We start from the raw sequence: 20,386 nt of genomic DNA, 5'->3' as shown, positions 1-20,386 counted from the left end.
ATATAGTTGTGAAAGGTCACTTGTACAAATGCATTTGTCCCAATACTATTAGTTCTGTCTGACATCTACGGATGTTTGGGTGTATTTCATGAGTAGAATCGAAGCTTTACTCTATCATAATGGCTAATGTTGAGTATCTAATTCCGTTCCTAAACTAAACAGCTAAGGGTGGTTGAACATCAGTGTTTACAAAGAAGGGATTCTGTCTGAAGGGGAAACTAGTTTATGGTGTAAACCTAAATTTATAGGAAAGGAAAGACGAAGGGGGGGGGGGGGAGAATAAGGAAAACGGAGGGGCGGAAGGGAGGGGGGGAATGGGGGGGTGTGGAAGGGGTCAGGAATATCTCGCAGTCTCCGCCACCATATCTAAGGTTTGCCCGACTGGTGGGTCTTTAGGTGGGTACGTGTATAACGTGACAGGCGGCCTCCCCCATTCTTCCCTTGTTTAGGTGAGGGAGGTCGACCACCACATACTTTGATAAGTTTGGCTTCTGAATGTAATAAAGAAGTTATTAAGAGTTGCCAGCGTCCTGGGGATCCTGGTCTGTGTGAATTCGGTTGGTCAACTGTTTATATTTATCAGTGGTACGGAAGTGGGACCAACATGCCCATGTGTATGGAAGTTTGGTTGGGCAATCTTTGGCTATGGAGATCAGTTCCTCCATTTCCGCAATTTTTTCTACTCGTTTGAGCCATTCCGGGATAGTGGGAGCATGGGTTGTTCCCCAATGAAGAGGGATACACAATTTGGCTGCATTAAATAGGGGTGGTATTAGCGTTTTGCGGTATTGATGTGACGGTATGTCCGAGTGATGAAGGAGGCACTGTGCTGGGGTGTGCTCTAGGGTGTATGTGGAGATTTGTGAGGTCAGTTCCCTAACTTGGGTCCAAAAAGGCTGGATTAAGGGACAGGACCACCATATGTGTTCAAATGTACCTACTTCATTGGCACATCTCCAGCATTTGTCAGATAGGGTAGGATAGTATTTGTTAATGACTATAGGGGTTCTGTACCAACGCATTAAAATTTTAAAATTATTCTCTTGAATCGAGACATTAAGGGAGCCTTTATGTGTTATCATAGAAATGTGTTCCCATTGTTCCTCTGTTAATTCTGTTTGTAAGTCTCTTTCCCAGCTTAAGCAAGCTTTGTTAGTTTTCATTGAGCTTCCAGAGGAGAGCAAGTTGTAAACGTTTGAGATCATATGCTGCTGGGGTGTAGAGTGAGCGCAGATTTGTTCAAATGGTGTGAGTGGACGAGAGACTGAGGAAACACTGTCAATTTCTTTTAAGAAATGTCTGATCTGGAAGTATGTCCAGAGTGGAAAGGCATTACTGTTTGCATTAGTTGGTAGGGAGGAACGCTCCAGAAGTGTACCCGCACGGAAGAAGTGATGGGCTAGGACCCCTAAGTGTTGCCAGGTACCCGTCAGAAAATTGGTGGACATACCGGGTGGGAATGCTGGGTTGTGTTTTACCGGAGTGAGGGGTCCCGCATTGGAGGAAATGTGTAGCTTTCGGCAAGCTTCCTTAAAGCGGGGTTCCACACAAATTTTGAACAATATCTGTATGTATTCTCTTCCTTGCCTAGATGCTGACATGCCGTTTAAAAAAATTAAAATCGCCGTAATTACCTTTTATTTTTCTATTCTTCTTTGCACTTCCTGGTTCTCCTCCCGTGGGAGTAGGCGTGTTTCTAGCCTCTCCCAGACTCCTGGGAGCTAGTCTCAGGCTTCCCAGGATGCCACTGAGCATGTGCAGGAACGAGCGGTGAATGCTGGGAGCACAGCATTCACCACATCCAGGAAATAAATGCTTGTGGGCTTCAAATGCCCACAATGAAGATGGAAACCGCCTGCAGTGAATAATATAAGTTATTCTTTCCGACGAAATCTGACACAGGCGGACATATTACACACAATATGTGAGTATGTAATGCTGAGAAGAAAAGTAAGTGAATGAACTCAAAAAAAAAAAAACGATAGATAGGTGGACCCCCGCTTTAAAACAAAGGAGTGTCGGGGCAATGAGAGGATGACTTTAAGCATTCTCGGGGTGTATTTGGACAAAATCCAAGGCAAGGATCGTACTGGTAGTGGGGAGAATGTATGTTCAAGGGCAACCCAATCTTTACATTTGTCGTGCACTGACCAATCTATAATTCTAGAGAGGTGACAAGCCCGATAATATTTCTTGAGATCCCGGAGGCCGATGCCCCCTTTTGTCTTAAGGTGTGTTAGTTGATCGTATGCTATTCTAGGTCTTTTCTGTCTCCATAGAAATCTGGTACACAAACGTTTGTAAAGTTGGAAGAAAGTTGGGGGGAGTTTAATGGGTATGGTTTGTAAGATATAAAGGATGCGGGGAAGTATATTCATCTTTAGGATTGCTGCCCTTCCAAACCAGGAAAAATGGGGATTATTCCATTTGCTTAGGTCATTCATAATGGCTTTGAGGATGGGTTGCTAATTTTTGGAGTATAAGTCTGAAAGCTTTGCCGTTAGGTGTATCCCGAGATATTTAATCTGATCATGCCTCCATTGAAAGGGGAAGTTGCTTTTGCATTGTGTTACCAGTTCCTGTGGGAGGGAGATATTTAGGGCCTGGGATTTTGATGTTATTATTGGATCTGAGACATTGGAGGAAGGGTTCTAGGGTTAGGACGAATAATATTGGGTAAAGTGGGCATCCCTGTCTTGTTCCATTACTAATAGAGAAGGTGTTCGACAGGTGGCCGTTAACACGTACCCTAGCGGTTGGAGTATAGTGAGGGCCAATGAGTGGGGCGGCTTAGATGCTCTGGTCATACAGTATATAATCTTGTACTTGAGGAGAAATTCATGTGTATTACACTATGGCCAGTTTTTTTTTTATCTACATGCTTGTGAGATGTCAATTTGGGGTCCTTACTATATCCTTCGGCTCATGCTTTAAGCAGTCCAGTACGCCAGTTGGATCTCTCATACTGAGATGGAACACAAGCTGTTGTTGGCTTGCCTTGCGGTAAGCACATTATTTGCATGGTGGTGGATCACGGAGTGTGGTGTCTCTCTCATCTTCACTGTCGAGTTTGATTGCGTTCACTCAAGGGTTTTTCTTTTGCTGTATCCTTATGCACTTGTGTAAGTTTTCTACCTTCTTCTACTCTAACCAGTTTGCCAGTATTACACTATGGCCAGTTTCTTTTTATTTACATGTCTATGGGATGGGAGTCTGGTGTCCTCATTACATCCTTTCAGCCATGGTGTATGCAGTTTAAGTGTACCATCTGGATTCTCTATACCAAGACGAGATACAGGCTGTTGTTCGCTTGCCTTGTGGTAAGCGCAATAATTGTGTGTTTGCGGATACTGTATGTGGTGTCACTCATATTTTCACCATTGACTCTGGTTGGGTTTTACCCAAGGGTATTTTTTAGACTGATTTCAGATCATTACTTTACATTTGATTTTTATCTATTATATATGGACACTTATTTTTGATTCACAGATATTATATATGGACACTCATGTTTGATTCATAGATACATATATAGACCCATACATTTTTCTATATTTCAATTTTTATTTTTTAATGTTTTGCATACATATATGTACTTTCTAACGGAAGCTTTCGAGATTACTTCATGTGTTTCATTAACAATCTAGTGCGGTTATTTCTTTTTTATTCGTGCCTATGAGTACATGAGGGAGCCAACGTTGTTTTAAGAGCTAGACTTAATAACCTTGGGTCTAAACTCATGGGAGCCAAATAGGAGACATTCCAGTCAGGTCATTTAGCAGATATATTGAATCAACATTGAATAAACAATAATAGCTCTATATTGTAAAACAAAGTAAATTGGTATAGGAACCAGAACCTTAACGTGAGGTCCTCTTAACTTGAAAGTAAGCCCTGTTGTATCACCAAGGAAATGGAGATGGGAGGGGAGTCTAATAGTTATACATACCAACATTGTTAATAATATTCTTCCGAAATATTCAACACTACCATTGAATATGTATCGGAAAGTAACCCTTCTTGCTTGTGTGTGTGCTCGGGCAGTAATCAGTTTATGGTCGGAAGTTTTGCATATCACTCTCTAAGTTGGGTTGGGAAGGGAACATCTCTAACCTCAATATGTGCCTAAAATCTTAGAGGTTATAAGGTGAGACAGCCCATTACCTCTTTGAGATGGTGTTAGGTGTTCATAATAGGTGTGATTAGTTTTGGGAATATTCAAATCGATTGGACACCTAGGATTCGAGGATACCGCCGAACAAGAGAGAAGGGTCTTTCTAACATATTGTAACTTTTAAACAATCAAATAACATCTTTCCAACGTAATGTGCTAGGAGGAGGGGTGAGGCTCCCACAGATGCCACATTTTGGAGGTTAATTGGAGTGTCTAAAACTTTTGAAGAGAGGTTGAAGAGTTAGATTCTCCTAATTATAGGAGAGGTAAAGGATAGCAATGTGGATTAAATCCGTTGCCTGTCATGGAAAGGAGGCTGGCATCTGTGTAACGTCACCCCCTGTAAGTCACCCATGTAGAGTATCTGAAAATACATTCATAGTACATATCAAGCTTCGGAACCGGATACTACTGCGAGCAGAACGGACAAGGATGTTCACATGCAGCATACCTGCTTGGGTAAGTAGGATTGGGGGGAGGGTGGGGTAGGGTAGAGAGGGACGGGGGGGTTGGGGAGGGGAAGGTGTATAGGGAAGGGCATAGAAAGGTGAGGGAAGGGCATAGGGAGAGGTGATGGATGGTAATTCAAGTGAGAGCCTCATCCTTAAAGCTGCAAGTGTATATCTAAAGGAGTCGATTGGTCTCTTGGTACGGGGAAATAGACAAAGTAATGGAGCATATAGGATTGCCCCTAAGAAAACGTCTTTTACGTTGGAGACCGCCCGATCTTCTAGAAGGATCAGACATTGCACAGGGGTCTCCCAAGGGGAAAGTCCGACTCACAGTTTAGCTGGGGGTGTTTCCACTTGTTCTGAGACCAATTTTCGCGGTGGGTGATCAGGAGCAACTAGGGATAATTGTTACTGGGAGGAGAAAAGAAAAGTTATCTTTAAAGAAGCCATCTTCGGCAAACGCTTGTCCTCTTGGGTGCCATTGGTGGGTGTTGCAGACAGGTTCCTGTCTTGATAAGGCGTATTCAGTGTTAAGAAGTACAGGATAGTAGGGTTGAGATTGTTCAGTTGGATCTGTCATGGCGGGCTCTTCTGTGGGCCGGGGAGGCCATTGGGCTGTTGAGTGGGGCATTCCGGGTGTCTGACCTGGTAGTTTCCCTCGGCGGGGTGTGTCTGCGGCGTCTTATATGGAAGTCATCACGGACTGGGATAGCATCAGTGGAGGCTGACCTTCTCATGCGTGGCGGACGAAGGGTGGTGTACCAATCCAGGATGTCGATGCGTGGAAGATTCAGTGCTTCACAGAAAGCGGGAAGATCCTCTGGTAGGCGTAGGTTTGCAGTGCGACCTTGGAATGAAGCAGAGAGGCAGAAGGGAAATTTCCACCGGTATTGAATTCCTTTGGTGCGCAGGAGATCAAGAAGAGGGCGTAAGTCTCTCCTATTTTGAAGGGTGATGGGCGAGAGGTCTTGGAACAACTTTATATCGGCTTCTTGGTAGAGTAAGGAGTGGCGATCTCTAGCCCTATGAAGAATTTCCTCCTTCAGTTTAAAGTTTATGAGACAGCATATCACATCTCTAGGAGGGTCAGATTCTCTGCCTCTGGGCCTCAAGGCTCTATGCAAGCGTTCAAATTCAATGGGTGTTTCAGGAGGTCTGCCCAAGAGATCATTAAATATGGCGATAGTAGCTTTCGTGATCTGCGCATTTTCAACGGATTCAGGGATGCCTCTTACCCGTATGTTGTGGCGACGGCCACGGTTGTCCAAATCTTCCATATGCCTCTGGATATCCCTGAGCTGAGAAGATTGGGCATGAGAGGAGGTCTGTAATTGTTGAATGGTGGTGGTGTCATGGAGGGTTGCTGTTTCCTCCAGATCATCTAGGCGCACTGTCATTACCTGGACATCTCTCCTGAGATCCGTGATGGCTGCAGAGAGTGTGGCTTTAATGTCTTCTGCCACAGATCGCAGATCTTGCATAGAAAGGGGCTGTGGGGCACATGCTGCCGCTGCTGAGGGCTGGGGTTGTGTGTGATTTCTTCCCGAACGGCTGAGGCTGGAGGAGCGTGCGGCGTTCGAGTAGGCCCGATTAGAAGCAAGGGCCTCGCGTGCCTGGGTTCAGAAGATGTCCGGAATATTACGGCCGATTTGCGAACTGGATCCTCTGGGAGAGCAGGACCTGGCTGGGGAGGGTTCCCTGGATGTTTTCCCCATGATAGGTCTTGGATGGCTCGGCTGTGCTGATTGTGAATCCCTCCGTGGACGGGAGCTCGGGAACCAAGCGGCCATTCAGCTCCGGCACCAAGCCACGCCCCAATAAATAAGCTTTTACAATATCTTTAAATGTCATAGCAGGTTTTTTTTTGTCCGTTCTTTTGTCTGGATGGATTACACATAAATAACATATTTTCTTTATTTTTGGATTATTAACTTGATAATGCATAAGGAAAGTCTACATTTAAAAAGGGTATTTTCTGTACTTCACATCTGAACCCTATAGCTTAGTACTGATTACAAATCTTCACAATTGTCACTAAATTACCAGCAAAAAGTATACAGAATTTGTTTGCAACATTTATGTTATATACAATATTCTAGGTAAGCATACACACATCTGTAGGAAGTATGGTTCAGTCCTCTCAGATTACTTACGTGAAAACTTCATAACCCCAGCCAGCCGCTGCTGTAAAAACGCGTGGACCTAAGTCTCTAGCCGGGTTCATAGCACCGCCACAATTCATTCCCAGACATAGCCCTAGAAGCAGAATGAGAAGGCCGACTGCTACTGGCTCCAGGCCCTTGGGGGCTGCAAGATTTTTCTTGTCAAATATGGCAAATACCATTATGAGCAGAAGTGCAGTAGACAGTATCTGTACAAAAATAAAATATACAAAACATGTCAGTTAGTATGCTTTCCAACTAGTTAAAAAAAAAACTAAATGATAGGTGCCCAAAGTTCCAGAGCTCACATCACCAGTCAACTATGCTGTGACTTCACTCAGAGCTGCTTGTCTTTTGTATTTACGAAGAAAATTCACAAAAGACACTCTGTTATCAAGTTTTTTTAAAAAATGCCGGTAATAACACAGAAAAAATCAAATATAAATGTTCACTTGTGCTGTATTCCTTTTAGATAAACAATTTGTTACTCATTTGCAATGTGAATTTGCACTTGCTGGAAAATGTAACTACTCCAGGAGAGTCAATTTCCTAGCACAGCCCCCTCCGTTCTTGCATGTCATGGCCTTCTCCTCTTTTGAGAGTGTCTAATTACTTCCCGTGCTGACCCAGCTACTCTGACCCTCACCTCTCTACATAACCTTTTATGAAGCTGGTGGGGGACAAGCAAAAGTGAATACTGTAGAGTGCCACTTTAAGTTAAGGTGAGTTAATGCATTCTATGCATTAAGGTGAAAAACCTTCTGTAGTGCAGCAGCCCCCCAGAGCCCCCCTTTCACTTACCTGAACCTGATCATTCCAGCGATGGGGACGAGCACTGCAGCTCCAGCTGCTGTCTTGGGTCTTTATTGGATAGATTTATAGCAGCAGGAGCCATTGGCTACCGCTGCTGTCAATCAAATCCAGTGGCACGGGAGCCAGGGGGGTGGGGCCAAGTCCTGCTGTCTGTGTCAATGGGTGTTATTTATTTCAGCTAAGAATATGATATGAAGAATATTATGGTAACATCTAAAAGCAGAAAGTTTTATAATGGGTAAAATGGTTTGTAAATAGAGTTGGGCGAACAGTTTGAGCCAAGCAAAAGTTCGGCCTGAACATCGCCAGTTTGCCTGTTTGCGGGGCGTTCAGTGGGATGTTAGCCAGCCGAATGCCCCACATTGCACTGCACACAGCCCAGTGCATTTATTGGGCCCTAATTGGATGAAGCAATGCACCTGACCGCTGATCATGATGACTAGTTTATTTTCTCCCGTGCCTGCCTCCTTTTTTTAAATTGACAGCTGTAGTTTTTTTGACTGTGATGCTGTTGTTCCCCCTTTTTTCATTTTTTTTTTATAGTTTTTACATTTCTGTCAGAGGAAGTCCTTAATTGCACTAAACATCCCTTTTTTATGGAATCTAATGATTTTGGCCTTTTGATGTTCTTCCACCCACAAGCATTATAATTCTCATTGAGACCTGCCAAAATTGGGAGGCAATATCTATGAGCACCTTCACATATACCACAATATTATAACGGTCTTACTTGATCTGCAAGTCCATTTATTGTTGATAGATATGGAGCGGGATAGGTTGCAAAAATATGAGCTGTGGCATTTGGACCATCTACTGTAAAAACTCCACCAGTGTACTTGATTAATGCATCTGAAAAAAAAAGCAGGGCCATATCCATTAGTTTTCTTCATCCCCAGATCTTTAATGATTTTTAATTTGTAGCTAATATAAAATGTTTTGATAGGCTTGATTACCTTCCACCCTCTACCCAACAGGCACAGATGCTACAGATATACATACACATATTTACCCACCTATGTATACATTTACTTCATTATTATGGTATTGTCATTGCTGCATTTCATAATCTAACTAGAACAGCAAATAATGATAGATTGTATGTCAACATATTTTTGTTGAACCAGGTGGACTTGTGTCTTTTTTCAACCTGACCATCTATATATGTAACTATATATTATGTTTTAAAATCCCTAAGGACAGGGATGGTACTGCCACAAATCTATCCACATGCTATCTGTTTTTTGTACACTAAACAAACACCTAAGGACGTAAATAACCATGATATAGGACTAGTTGCACCCAGGTATAAGGACACAAAGAAGGCCAAAGGGCCGGCAGTAGAAGCCAAAGCCGCAGCAGAGTGTAGCAAGTAGCAGAAAATCAATGGGAGAATATACAAGATTGCCCTTCACTTCCTGATCCAATGACCACAGTAACATTTTGGTCCCACAAAGGATATACATTTAACAATAGTGTTTACAACGCTTCATACACAGAATATACCTACCATAATAAACGCCAAAAACTAAAGCAGATCCAGTGATGGCACCCAAAAACTGTGCAGTCACATAAAAAGGGAGCTTAACCCAATCTAGTCTTCCAGTTAAACACATGGCAAATGAAACTGCAGGATTAATGTGCCCACCTAAAATGACAAAAAAAAAAAAAGATTAATTCTATATTATTACACAAAAGTTTAATATACCCATTTCTATATATTTAAAAACACACACATTTGCTTTTTGGCTTAATAGTTCCATTCTCAAAACCTTGTATAACCAGTATTACCTCCAGCTGCAAGGCGGTAAAATGAATACTGTACTAATTAGTTACCAAATTGCACAGATGTAAACCGTTGCCAATTGCGTTCTGATATTGGTCTGTAGATTGTTCCTAATGTAGCTGAGTGAATTACTGGAAGATTAATTAGGCACTTGCCTCCGGGTGTTTGGTGGCAGCCTCGGAATTTAATAAGCAGTAAATCTAACCTGTAAGTAGCAATCATAATTTTGTAACAAATAAATTTGTGATCAAATGTAACATACCATTGTGTACAGAAATAAGGAAGATGCCAGTTAATTCATACTGTTTTTGAGAACATCTATTTATTGGTAACTTCACGAAATTCTAAGGTCTTTTTATTTCTTTGCCCACTGAGTTCAATAGACCGTTCGGCAACCGCACACAATTTCGGAGTGGTAGTCTGGCATCATAGGGTTAAACCGGGCGGTGAGGAGGCACAGCTCACTGCCTGCGAAATGCCCTCTGAAAAGCACTGTGACTGGAAGGAGAAAGCCTGAGATTGGTACAGCAGGGATTTCTGCAGATTCTGACTGGGAGTGAACAGGTGTATGGCTCCTGGCATTTGCAGCATGCAGTCGCTAACACAGGAACAATGCTGGGGCCAGGTAGCAGAGCAAAGGGAGAGCATCGGGACATCTAGGCAACGCTGTCCAACCAGAACATAGTCTGCCTGCTGTACTGATTAGCTCCTCAGGCTCTCTCCTTCCAGTTCTTGCAGCTCTCCACATAGACATTTGTCTGTTTGCCTCTCTAAGTCTCCCAGCTTCTTGACAGTGTAGGCATTGAAGGGCCGGCTGTGGCACTAGGGCCACAATTTGCCCAGGTCTGCTATAAGGGTTTCCAATACTGATGCTAAACTGCTTCTTAAATGCAAGTTTTCTAGTTTTCATGTTGACCCTCTGACTTTCTAATCTTTGACCTGGTACAATTATGCAAACTTGAAGTTCACGCTGACTTCACTTGCTGCATAATTGTTTTGTCTTCACGTTTTTTTCGTGAAGTATCAAAGTCAGACACAGCCAGGCAGTTTTTAAGAAGGAGATCAACAATAAAGAGGTTCTTTCATTCTGAGTATTAAAAAAAAATGATTGTAAAAAGAGGTTCTTTGATCTTGTTTTTCAATAAAAAGTGTGAGTAACTTTCAGTAACCTAAAGCAACCAATCAAAAACCACTTTACCTAAATCTGACCACTGTAAAATGGCATGCACTTGATTGCTAGAGGTATTTGTTTTGCACTTTGTGCATTGCCCTTTTCAGTGCATCATTGAACAAACGCAGAGGTAAGTGAATTAGTATAATACCGTACATTAATTTCTCCTTGGGTTATTGTGAATAACCTCACAGTGAATAATCTTTGAATAACCTCTCAGTGAATAATCCCACAGTATTAATTTGTCAGTCAGTGAATGTTTTCATGAACGTTGCTGTTCTCTGACCCCCAACCACATATTAGCTCCAAGGCAATGAACCACACCTTTAGCCTTGCATCCATATTTTCATGGAAGTAGCATGCAGCCCTAAGCAGTCAATATAGGTCAGTTATAACACTAATGCCCCGTACACACGGTCGGATTTTCCGACGGAAAATGTGTGATAGGACCTTGTTGTCAGAAATTCCAACCGTGTGTAGGCTCCATCACACATTTTCCATCGGATTTTCCGACACACAAAGTTTAAGAGCAGGATATAAAATTTTCCGACAACAAAATCCGTTGTCGGAAATTCCGATCGTGTGTACACAAATCCGACGGACAAAGTGCCACGCATGCTCAGAATAAATAAAGAGATGAAAGCTATTTGCCACTGCCCCATTTATAGTCCCGACGTACGTGTTTTACATCACCGCGTTCAGAACGATTGGATTTTCTGACAACTTTGTGTGACCGTGTGTATGCAAGACAAGTTTGAGCCAACATCCGTCGGAAAAAATCCTAGGATTTTGTTGTCGGAATGTCCGAACAAAGTCCGACCGTGTGTACGGGGCATCAGGCTTGGTTCACACCTCCGACGGATCACAGCAGGGGTCTGGTGTGTCCCTGTTCTCAGGGGCGAATCAGGGCCGAATTTTTGCCTTAATTTGGCCCTGAAACAGAGCCAAAGACGTACAGCCACTCCACAGCCCCAACAGAGATATGTGAACCGCCTCCATAGAGAGCCGATCACAATCTCCTGTCATGCGAATTGGTATGAACCCAGTCTAAAAAATGAGTAAATTTGTTTTGTACACATGACTTATGAAACAGAAGACTATTTGTAACTTTGCTAACAATACATGTTTTAATAGCAATAATACATTCTGTGCAAACTTTAAAATTAGCTATGTAGACTTGTTGGAACAAGTCTACATAGCTAATTTTAAAGTTTGCACAGAATGTATTATTGCTATTAAAACATGTATTGTTAGCAAAGTTACAAATATAAATAATCAATCATTTATGCAAGACAAGGGGGTAACTATAAGAACATCGGTTCATGTGACTTTTATGAGGCCAACGGTACAGCAAGCCAAGTATACTGAGAAAAAACATTCCCTGAAGGCTTCTTTGTCTGACTGGTCTGACTGCATAATACTCAATCTAGACAGCACTAGTACTTGGCAAACAGACATTAGAACATGAAAGAGTGATAGGGCAGCCTATTTCTTAACACAGAGAGTAGAGGCTCTGAAGGCCCTAAAACTAACTGGCTTAATTACTTATCGTGAAAACTCAAATATGCATCTCTTTTAGATACATGCTGTAAAATTATATTGTTTCACATTTTTATAAGTGACGGACCAACTGCTGTCATCACCCTTCTTTTGATGATTTCTTCATGAGACACTTGGAAAACTTTGGAAGTTTGGAATATGTAAAAGTTGGAGAACTGAGCCTGGCTATGTATGAGGGTTTATTTACTAAAACTGAAGAGTGCAAAATTTGATGCAGCTGTGCGTGGTAGCCAATCTGCTTCTAACTTCAGCTTGTTTAATTGACAAAAAAACCTGGAAGCTGATTGGTTTCTATGCAGAACTGCACAAAATTTTGCACTCTCCAGTTTTAGAAAATAAAGCCCACAGTGTCCAAATGAAGTGTGCATGGCCTACAAAAAAATAACGTTATGGTGCCCACTGTTTGGAGTAGGTTGGGAAACTTTGGGTTGGGGGGCAAACACAATCAACTAGCCCTTTCCTGGTTGGAAAAGATTTGTGTGGGATAAAGAAAGTGTAGCATGCAAAGTAAGGTTGCTGCACTGATTATGGGCATGATGGAAGGGTTTTTTTTTTTTTTTTTTTAAAGGGTATGATTTATTATGACACAGAGCTTTCAACATCAGCTCACTTTGCAGCTCTAAGCATTATGTCACAAGACATCTTAGAGCTACAATGCACGTTGGTGCTGGAAGACTGCCATAGGTCCGAACAGGGAGCAGGTAGTAATCTGCATGTGTCCATAACTGTAAGTCTGATCAGTGTGTCTGAACATGACCTACCATATCTTACTAGCACTGGCCCTGGGAGGGGTGCAAATGCCCCCTTTTCCCAGCCCAATTCTCTCTTGCTCACTGTAGAGTAACGGATCTTTTTGTAGTTTCAGTCAGTGGGATGGTGTAAAGCTGGCCATGCACTAGTAAAATCTGTTTAAATTTTTCTTTTTAAGAAGGTGCATTCAACCTACATAAATCGGGGCTGCCCCTGGTAGAACAATAAGGTGTCGCTCCTCTGTATGATGCTGTAGGGGTGTGTGTTTGCAACCTCACTTACTTCGAAAGTATGATGATTATAGGTAGAGTGTTGGGCTTGCATCCCCTTCCCCCATCCCCTTCTCCCTTTTCCTAACCCTTCTTGACTAACCCTGTCCATTTCCCCTCCTCCTCCCCTCACCCGCTGCCTACTAGGAATAGTCTGGGACTTTTCTGTGCTTGTTATAACCCATTAAGCTTTATTGTGATCAGTGACAGGAGGGCCCGTGGAACCCAGAATCCCTTGGAGAGGTTGGGAAACCCTTGTTTCAGCTCCCCATGCACCTCCTATGTCTAAGTCACCCTGTGTCCATTAGGGCAGTGGTTATCAACAGTCCTCAGGGCCCACTAACAGGACAGGTTTGCAACATAACTGAAATACATCACAGGTGATATAATTTGCTGCTCAGTGATTGCAGTATTCTAGTCTGCATCTCCCCAAGATAATACATAAAACCTGGCCTGTTAGTGGGCCCCAAGGACAGGGTTGATGACCACTGCATTAAGGGCAATGGGTGACTGAGAAAGCGTGGCTTGGATTACTTTAAACGGAACAGTAATATTTATCCACAATATCTCCCAGGATATGTATAAAGCCTATGCTTGGTTTGATTCTGAACTCGACATGTTAATTGAAAGAGCTGATCACATTGGCCTCTGTACAATGAAGGAGACTGTCTGACTCCTACTGGAGCTTCTGCTATTGTGAGAAGGTTTGCTTTGTTTATAATTATGATAATGTTAATTGTGTCTTCTGAGTTAAAAGACGGCAAGTCCGTCCTGAAAGGTCATACATCTGAGTCACCTAGGCTGTCTAAATGATACATTAATTATCTCATGTTAATTAGGTTTCTGGTTACAGTTTATATTGCCATTCTGGTGTATATATTTGTATGAGATCTCAAAATAAACAGTCCATGTTAAAGCTGTGTAACTGAGCTAGTCTCGTCTGGGTCTCGGTTACAATATTCAGATGTAAAATGGGAAGGTCCAGATTGGAGGAAGCTGTGTACTGACGGAAGCACTCAAGCAGAGTGCGACGGGGATCCGTTACATGATCTATACCACCTTGGTATACTGATGTTGGTTTGTCTTTTTGGACTTTATAACTCTCTGATGTAATTACCCTTTTGGATTTGTAAGGCACTTAACCATGTCAAATTGTAATACTGTATTATATTCATGATTTCAATAAAAAAACTCTTTTTTGTAAAAGAAAAAAAAATGGTTAATTTAATTTTCTAATCATTAGTGGAGACAAATCAGCGTTCATTTTTGGACTGCAGTGATGTGAAATCAGGATGTAGGATGGAAACATTTTCCCAAATAAACAAATTTTGTTTGGGAAAGTCCATTCACTCCAAAATTGAATGTTAAAAGAAAAAGAAATTTCAAAGTACTTTAACATGACATAACAGCCAAAACAGTAAAAAGAAATAAATAAATAATAATAATAATATATGAGTATATTTTCAATGTTTATTTTACATAGCTAGTAAAACCACACATTTCAGCTCTAGAGGTTTTGTAACTCCAGAGTTGTTATGTAGAAGCGACCTTGATGAGCTCATTTTTGTTTGCTTGCTTTTAAGGTCATTTTTCCTTTCAGCAAATAAACAGAGATAATTTAAAGCCCACCCTTCCTGCTTAATATAGCCTTGCCAGGTGTAATTATTAAAATATGTTTACTAGATAAGAGTGATCTTGTAAAATCCAACTTCTGGTGTTTGCTTGGTTCCACGTTTGCAATCTGTGCCCAATTGCTGATTGTCTATTGATTTGTTTTTCTTTTTTGTGCTGGCTTTTCAAGGAGCACCTACAAACAATAGCAATCTAGGACATTATATATAGGAACAAAAAAATATCCCAATGGCTAGTAGATCATTAAATATGCAGGCCATCTTGTATGCCTTTTATTAGCTGATTAATGCTGCAAGAGGGAGCATATATAGAACATGAACTTGATCATTAAAGACACCACTAGTTGTGAATCACCCTAATCCACCATGTACCTTGAATACAACAGACAGGTTCAGTCATCTTTAGGCCTAAAGCTGGGTACACACAGGCCAAATGTCAGAAGACATCGGCCAGTTTAAAAGAAATCAGGCGACGTTCAGCCTGTGTGTACGACACCCTGTCCGACAGAGGCCAGCCGTTTGGCCAGCTTCTGTCGAGTGAGCATGCTGGAAATCCAGCAGCTGACCGACTTCCAATCAGCGTTCTCGGCCAATGGAGAACACTGATCAGAGTGTTCTGGCGGGGGGGTGCATCTCCCAAAGGGGCATCCCCCTGTCGGAACACAACAGCTCAGCATGGGGAGATCGCTGTACTGACTTCGTATAACCCTGCTGGGTTGAACGAAAAAAAAACTCATAGTGTGTACCAGGCTTAAGTCATTAGTTTGTCATTGCATCTTATGGTGGACATATACTATACATAACAATCTGACCAAACGATTCGTCATAGAATCGGAAAATAGAATTGAATCTGATTTATAAAAAAAGTCACATACTATAATAGATAATTTTTTAGCAAAATCAGTTAATTTAATCAAATAAATTCTGATTGGTCTGGGTGAAAAATTTGATCATAGGAAGGTAGATAGATCAATATCATAGTTGAATCTATGGCGCTTTGAACAATATTTGCGATCTTCTGATACCAGTTGTATTGTTGAACAGTAAGTTGATCAACAATACAATTGTATATAAAGTTGTTCTTTGTATACGCACCAGTAGAAAGTGAATGTAGGTTAATGTGCAGTGAATGCACAGACTGGTCATTTCTTTCCTCCAGTCCTGAGGATTACACAGTACAGCCACATGGATGACACTTACACTTAAAGTGGTTCTCAAGGTAGAACGTGTTTTACCTTAATGCATATGCATTAGGGTAAAAAAAAAAAAAAAAACTTCTGTGTGCAGCTCCCCTCCCTCACCAAGACCCCCTTATACTTACCTGAGCCCGATCACGATCCAGTGAAGTGTCCAAGAGCAGCAGCTCTCTTGATTTGACTATCTTTCTCCTCATTGGAGATCGGGGTAGCAGCGGGAGAGATTGGCTCCTGCTGCTGTCAATCACAGCAAGTGAGAAGGGAGCAGGGGACAGGGCCCGAGCCACGCTGTGTGGACACGCAGAATGCATCTTGGGAGCAAGCTTGCACAAGTGCCCCCATAGCTAGTGGCTTGCTATGTGGGCATTCAGTGGGAGGAGGAGCCAGGACCACCGGCGGGGAACCCCAGAAGAGGAGGATCAGGCTATTCTGGGTAAAACCATTGCACAGAGCAGGTAAGTATGGCATGTTTTTTATTTTAAAAAGTTTCCTTTAGAATCACTTTAGGGAGTACAGTGGTGTCCTCTCTCCATGCCACGCCTACTTGCTTGACAATTTAACAGCAAAAGCAGACTGATTGGTTCGCACCACAACAGCTCGAACATGCAAACTCTATTAGAGTCTATGGGACACGAACATGAAAAATCAAAAGTCCTCATTTTAAAGGCTTATTTGCAAGTTATTGCCATAAAAAGTGTACAGGGGCCCGGGTACTGCTCTAGACATTAACCACTTCCCTACCCACTCATAGTCATATAACGTCCGCAGGTGGGATCTCCCATCCTGGGCGGGCTTCCCGGCAGTATAAGGGGCACCCGCTGCATCACTTCGGAGCCGATGCGCATGCCCGGCCGCCGTGATGTCGACCGGGCACTCGTGTTTACTGGTGACAGAACAGGAACGTGTATCTGTGTGTGTAAACATACAGATCCATGTCCTGTCAGGGGAGAGGAGACAGATCTTGTGTTCCTAGTATATAGGAACACGGATCGGTCTCCTCCCCTAGTCAGTACTCTCCCCCCACAGTTAGAATCATTCCCCAGGTAATACATTTAACCCCTTGATCGCCCCCTCATGTTAACTCCTTCCCTGCCAGTGACATTTATACAATAATCAGTAAATTTTTTATAGCACTGATCGCTGTAAAAGTGTCACTGGTCCCAAAATAGAGTCAAAAGTGTCCGATCTGGCAATGTCACAGTCACGATAAAAATCGCAGATCACCGCCATTACTAGTAAAAAAAAAAAAAAAATTATAATAAAAATGCCATAAATCTATCCCCTATTTTGTAGGCGCTATAACGTTTGCGCAAACCAATCAATATACGCTTATTGCGTTTTTTTCCCCAAAAATAAGTAGAAGAATACATATCAGCCTAAACTGAGGGAAAAATTTTTTTTTTTTTAAAAATTGGGATATTTATTATATAGCAAAAAGTAAAAAATATAGTTTTTTTTAAAATTGTCGCTCTTTTTTTGTTTATAGCACAAAAAATAAAAACCGCAGAGATGATCAAATACCACCAAAAAGAAAGCTCTATTTGTGGGGAAAAAAATTATAAATTTAAATTGGGTACAGTGTTGCATGACCGTGCAATTGTCATTCAAAATGTTACATCGCTGAAAGCTGAAAATTGGCAGGGGGAAGGGGGTGAAAATGCCCTGTATTGAAGTAGTTGATCAATGCAAAAAAAGTTTTTAAAATGATTGTTTTTTTAAAGGAGCAGTGATTTTAATGATGCTTAAAGTGAAATAATAAAAAAAGAAATATTCCTTTAAATATCATGCTTGGGGGGTCCCCTTGGTCTGCCTGTAAAGTGGCGCATCTGTACAATGTATAGAAACATGCCCCAGCAATAATGACATTTCTAAAGGAAAAAATGTAATTTAAACTTGCTCGTGGCTGTAATGTATTGCCAGATCCCGGCAATATAGATTAAAAAAAAGAAAAAAACAAAACGTGTGGGCCCCCCCCCCCAGTCCATACCAGGCCCTTTGGGTCTGATATGGATTAAAAAAAAAATGGGGTGGGGTCCCCCCAAAATCCATACCAGACCCTTGTCTGAACAAGCAGCCTGGCAGGCCAGGAAAGGGAGGGGATGAGCGAGCGCCCCCCTCTCCTGAACCATACCAGGCCACTTGCCCTCAACATGGGAAGGGTGCTTTGGGGTGCCATGTTGATGGTGACAAGGACTTCTTCCCGACAACCCTGGCCGGTGGTTGTCAGGGTCTGCGGGCAAGGGGGTTTATCGGAATCTGGAAACCCCCTTTAACAAGGAGGCCTCCAGATCCTGCCCCCCCATGTAATGGATATCGCGTACATCGTAGCCCTACCCATTCACCAAAAAAGTGTCAAAAAGTAAAAACCACAAGAAACAGTTTTTGACAAATCCTTTAAAAAAGAAATCCATGTAAATCACGTCGCCCAACGGACCCGAAAAATAGCAAAACTGAAAACGCTCCAGTTCCATGGGAGGCCTCCCGCTGACTGCTGTCTCTTCGCTTTGACAGCTCTTATATAGGTAAGGGCGGGGCCACCTGGTGACGTAACCGGGTGACTCCGCCCCTTCTGACGTCATGTGACTTTTCGGGTCCATCGGGTGGCATGATTGACATGGATTTACATTGCGGGACACTTTTTTCTTTTTTAATAAAGAATTTGTCAGAAACTGTCTCTTGTGGTTTTTACTTTTTTTGATACTTTTTTGGTGAATGGGTAGGTGTACGATGTACCCGATACCCATTCACATGGGGGGGGCGGGATCCGGGAGTTCCCCTTAAAATCTCACAGCACATCGCACTGTGATTGACCAAAGCATACAGGTCAAATGCATGCTTTGGCCAATCAGCAGCCTTCAATGCACTGCGATCTCGCAGTGCATTATGGGTTGCATCGCGGCAGGCGAACGTCCCACGTATGCCCCATATGTTCGTTTGTTCTACAAACAAACGGACACCCGATGTTCAAGTCGAGCATCAGGTCCATCCCTACTGATGAGAATATCCCTCTTCCCAATCTGCTCTCTCCTCCTATCACTATATTCCTTGTCAACATATTTGTATAAAGCACACCTGATTGGCTCCTAGTCCTCCCCTTCTTCTCTCCTTGCGGGTGCTATTTTATAGGGGACTGCAAGAGGCTGATTTTGAATGTTGAAAAGCTTTTGTCAATCAGTGGCTGCAGTGCTGATCAGTGTATTCTGATAGTGGAGAAGTCCTGTTGTCAGAATTAAATGACACAGCACAAAGGATTTCTCCATTCACCTTGCTTGTGTGGAAGGGGGAATCCGTTCATTTTTTACAATCAGTCCACCAGCTGATCCAAAAAATATGATCCATGTACGGCCACCCTTAAACCAGGTACACACAGGGCGAATGTTTTGAGACATTTGCCAGTTAAAAAAAAAAAAAACATCCGACATTCAGCCCGTGTGTATGTCCGTCTGTCCGTCAGAAGCCGGGAATGTGGCCGGCTTCTGTCAGATGAGCATGCTGGAAAATCAGCAGCCAACTGATCCCATCAATGGGGAGAGCACTGATTGGAGTGTTCTAGGGAGGGGGCATCCCTCTGTCAGAACACAACAGCTCAGCGGGGGGAGATCGCTGTACTAATGTCGGATGGTTAGCACAGCGGCTCCAACCAGAGCTGTCAGGTTTTTTTGTGCAACCCGCTGAATTTTTGTGTATCAGGCTTTAGTCAACCATCACATTGTTGGACCAGGTTTACTCAAAAGGCCCAAAAACTAAACACAAATGCTTTTTGGCCTCTCTATTCTGTGCTCAAATTTATCAGCAGTCTATACAGCAGTGTGTTCAACACATTGGGGTTAATTTACTGAAAGCAAATGGACTGGTCACTTTGCAAGGGAAGTTACATTGTGCAAGGGGATTTTCCCGAGAACTTATTGAGGTGACATTTCACTTTTGCAAAAATACCCAATCATGAGCAAGAAATATATAAAAAAAAACTGTTTTTGCTTGCACGTGATTGGATGACGGAAGTCAGCAGAGCTTCACCCCATTCACTAAGCTCTGGGGGAAAATTCCCTCGGAAAGTGCAATTTCTCTTGCAAGGTGAACAGTCTATTTGCTTTTAGTAAATCAACCCCAACCAATAATAACTCATGTTGCAAGCAGAACTTGGATTTAAAGTAAGCCAAAATATGTTGCAAATCCTTTTCTGTTGAACAGTGCAAACAAAAGCCAAATTCAGACTCAAGTAAGCTATTCATTTTATGGATGAGTGGTTTCTGAAATTTTTTTTTTTGTTACAGTTCTTAATACATTTTGGAACAGGCAGTTGATAATAGTAAATTGCACCTCGAAGTCAAGCAATTTTAATTCATCAAACTTCAATAGATAAAAGGAATGAAGGAATATATCTGGACAACAATGTTATGTGCACATCTTGTAGAAGATACGTAT

General features: G+C 42.3%; 1 protein-coding gene across 1 annotated transcript in view; it reads right to left on the bottom strand.

Moving 5' to 3' along the window:
* AQP9 (aquaporin 9) overlaps positions 1 to 20,386 on the bottom strand; it is a 56,355-nt gene that overhangs the window by 9,400 nt on the left and 26,569 nt on the right. Inside the window, exons 3-5 of the mRNA XM_073618809.1 lie at positions 9,109 to 9,246; positions 8,332 to 8,450; positions 6,780 to 6,997 (exon numbers count right to left, since the gene is read on the bottom strand). Of these exons, the coding sequence (XP_073474910.1) occupies positions 6,780 to 6,997; positions 8,332 to 8,450; positions 9,109 to 9,246 (475 nt within the window). The remainder of the gene's footprint in view (positions 1 to 6,779; positions 6,998 to 8,331; positions 8,451 to 9,108; positions 9,247 to 20,386) is intronic.

The sequence above is a fragment of the Aquarana catesbeiana genome, linkage group LG03 (genome assembly GCF_042186555.1).
Source record: "Aquarana catesbeiana isolate 2022-GZ linkage group LG03, ASM4218655v1, whole genome shotgun sequence".
Classification (NCBI taxonomy): domain Eukaryota; kingdom Metazoa; phylum Chordata; class Amphibia; order Anura; family Ranidae; genus Aquarana; species Aquarana catesbeiana.
The sequence above is the reverse complement of the archived record's forward strand: the minus strand, read 5'-3'. Positions and strand labels throughout refer to the sequence as shown.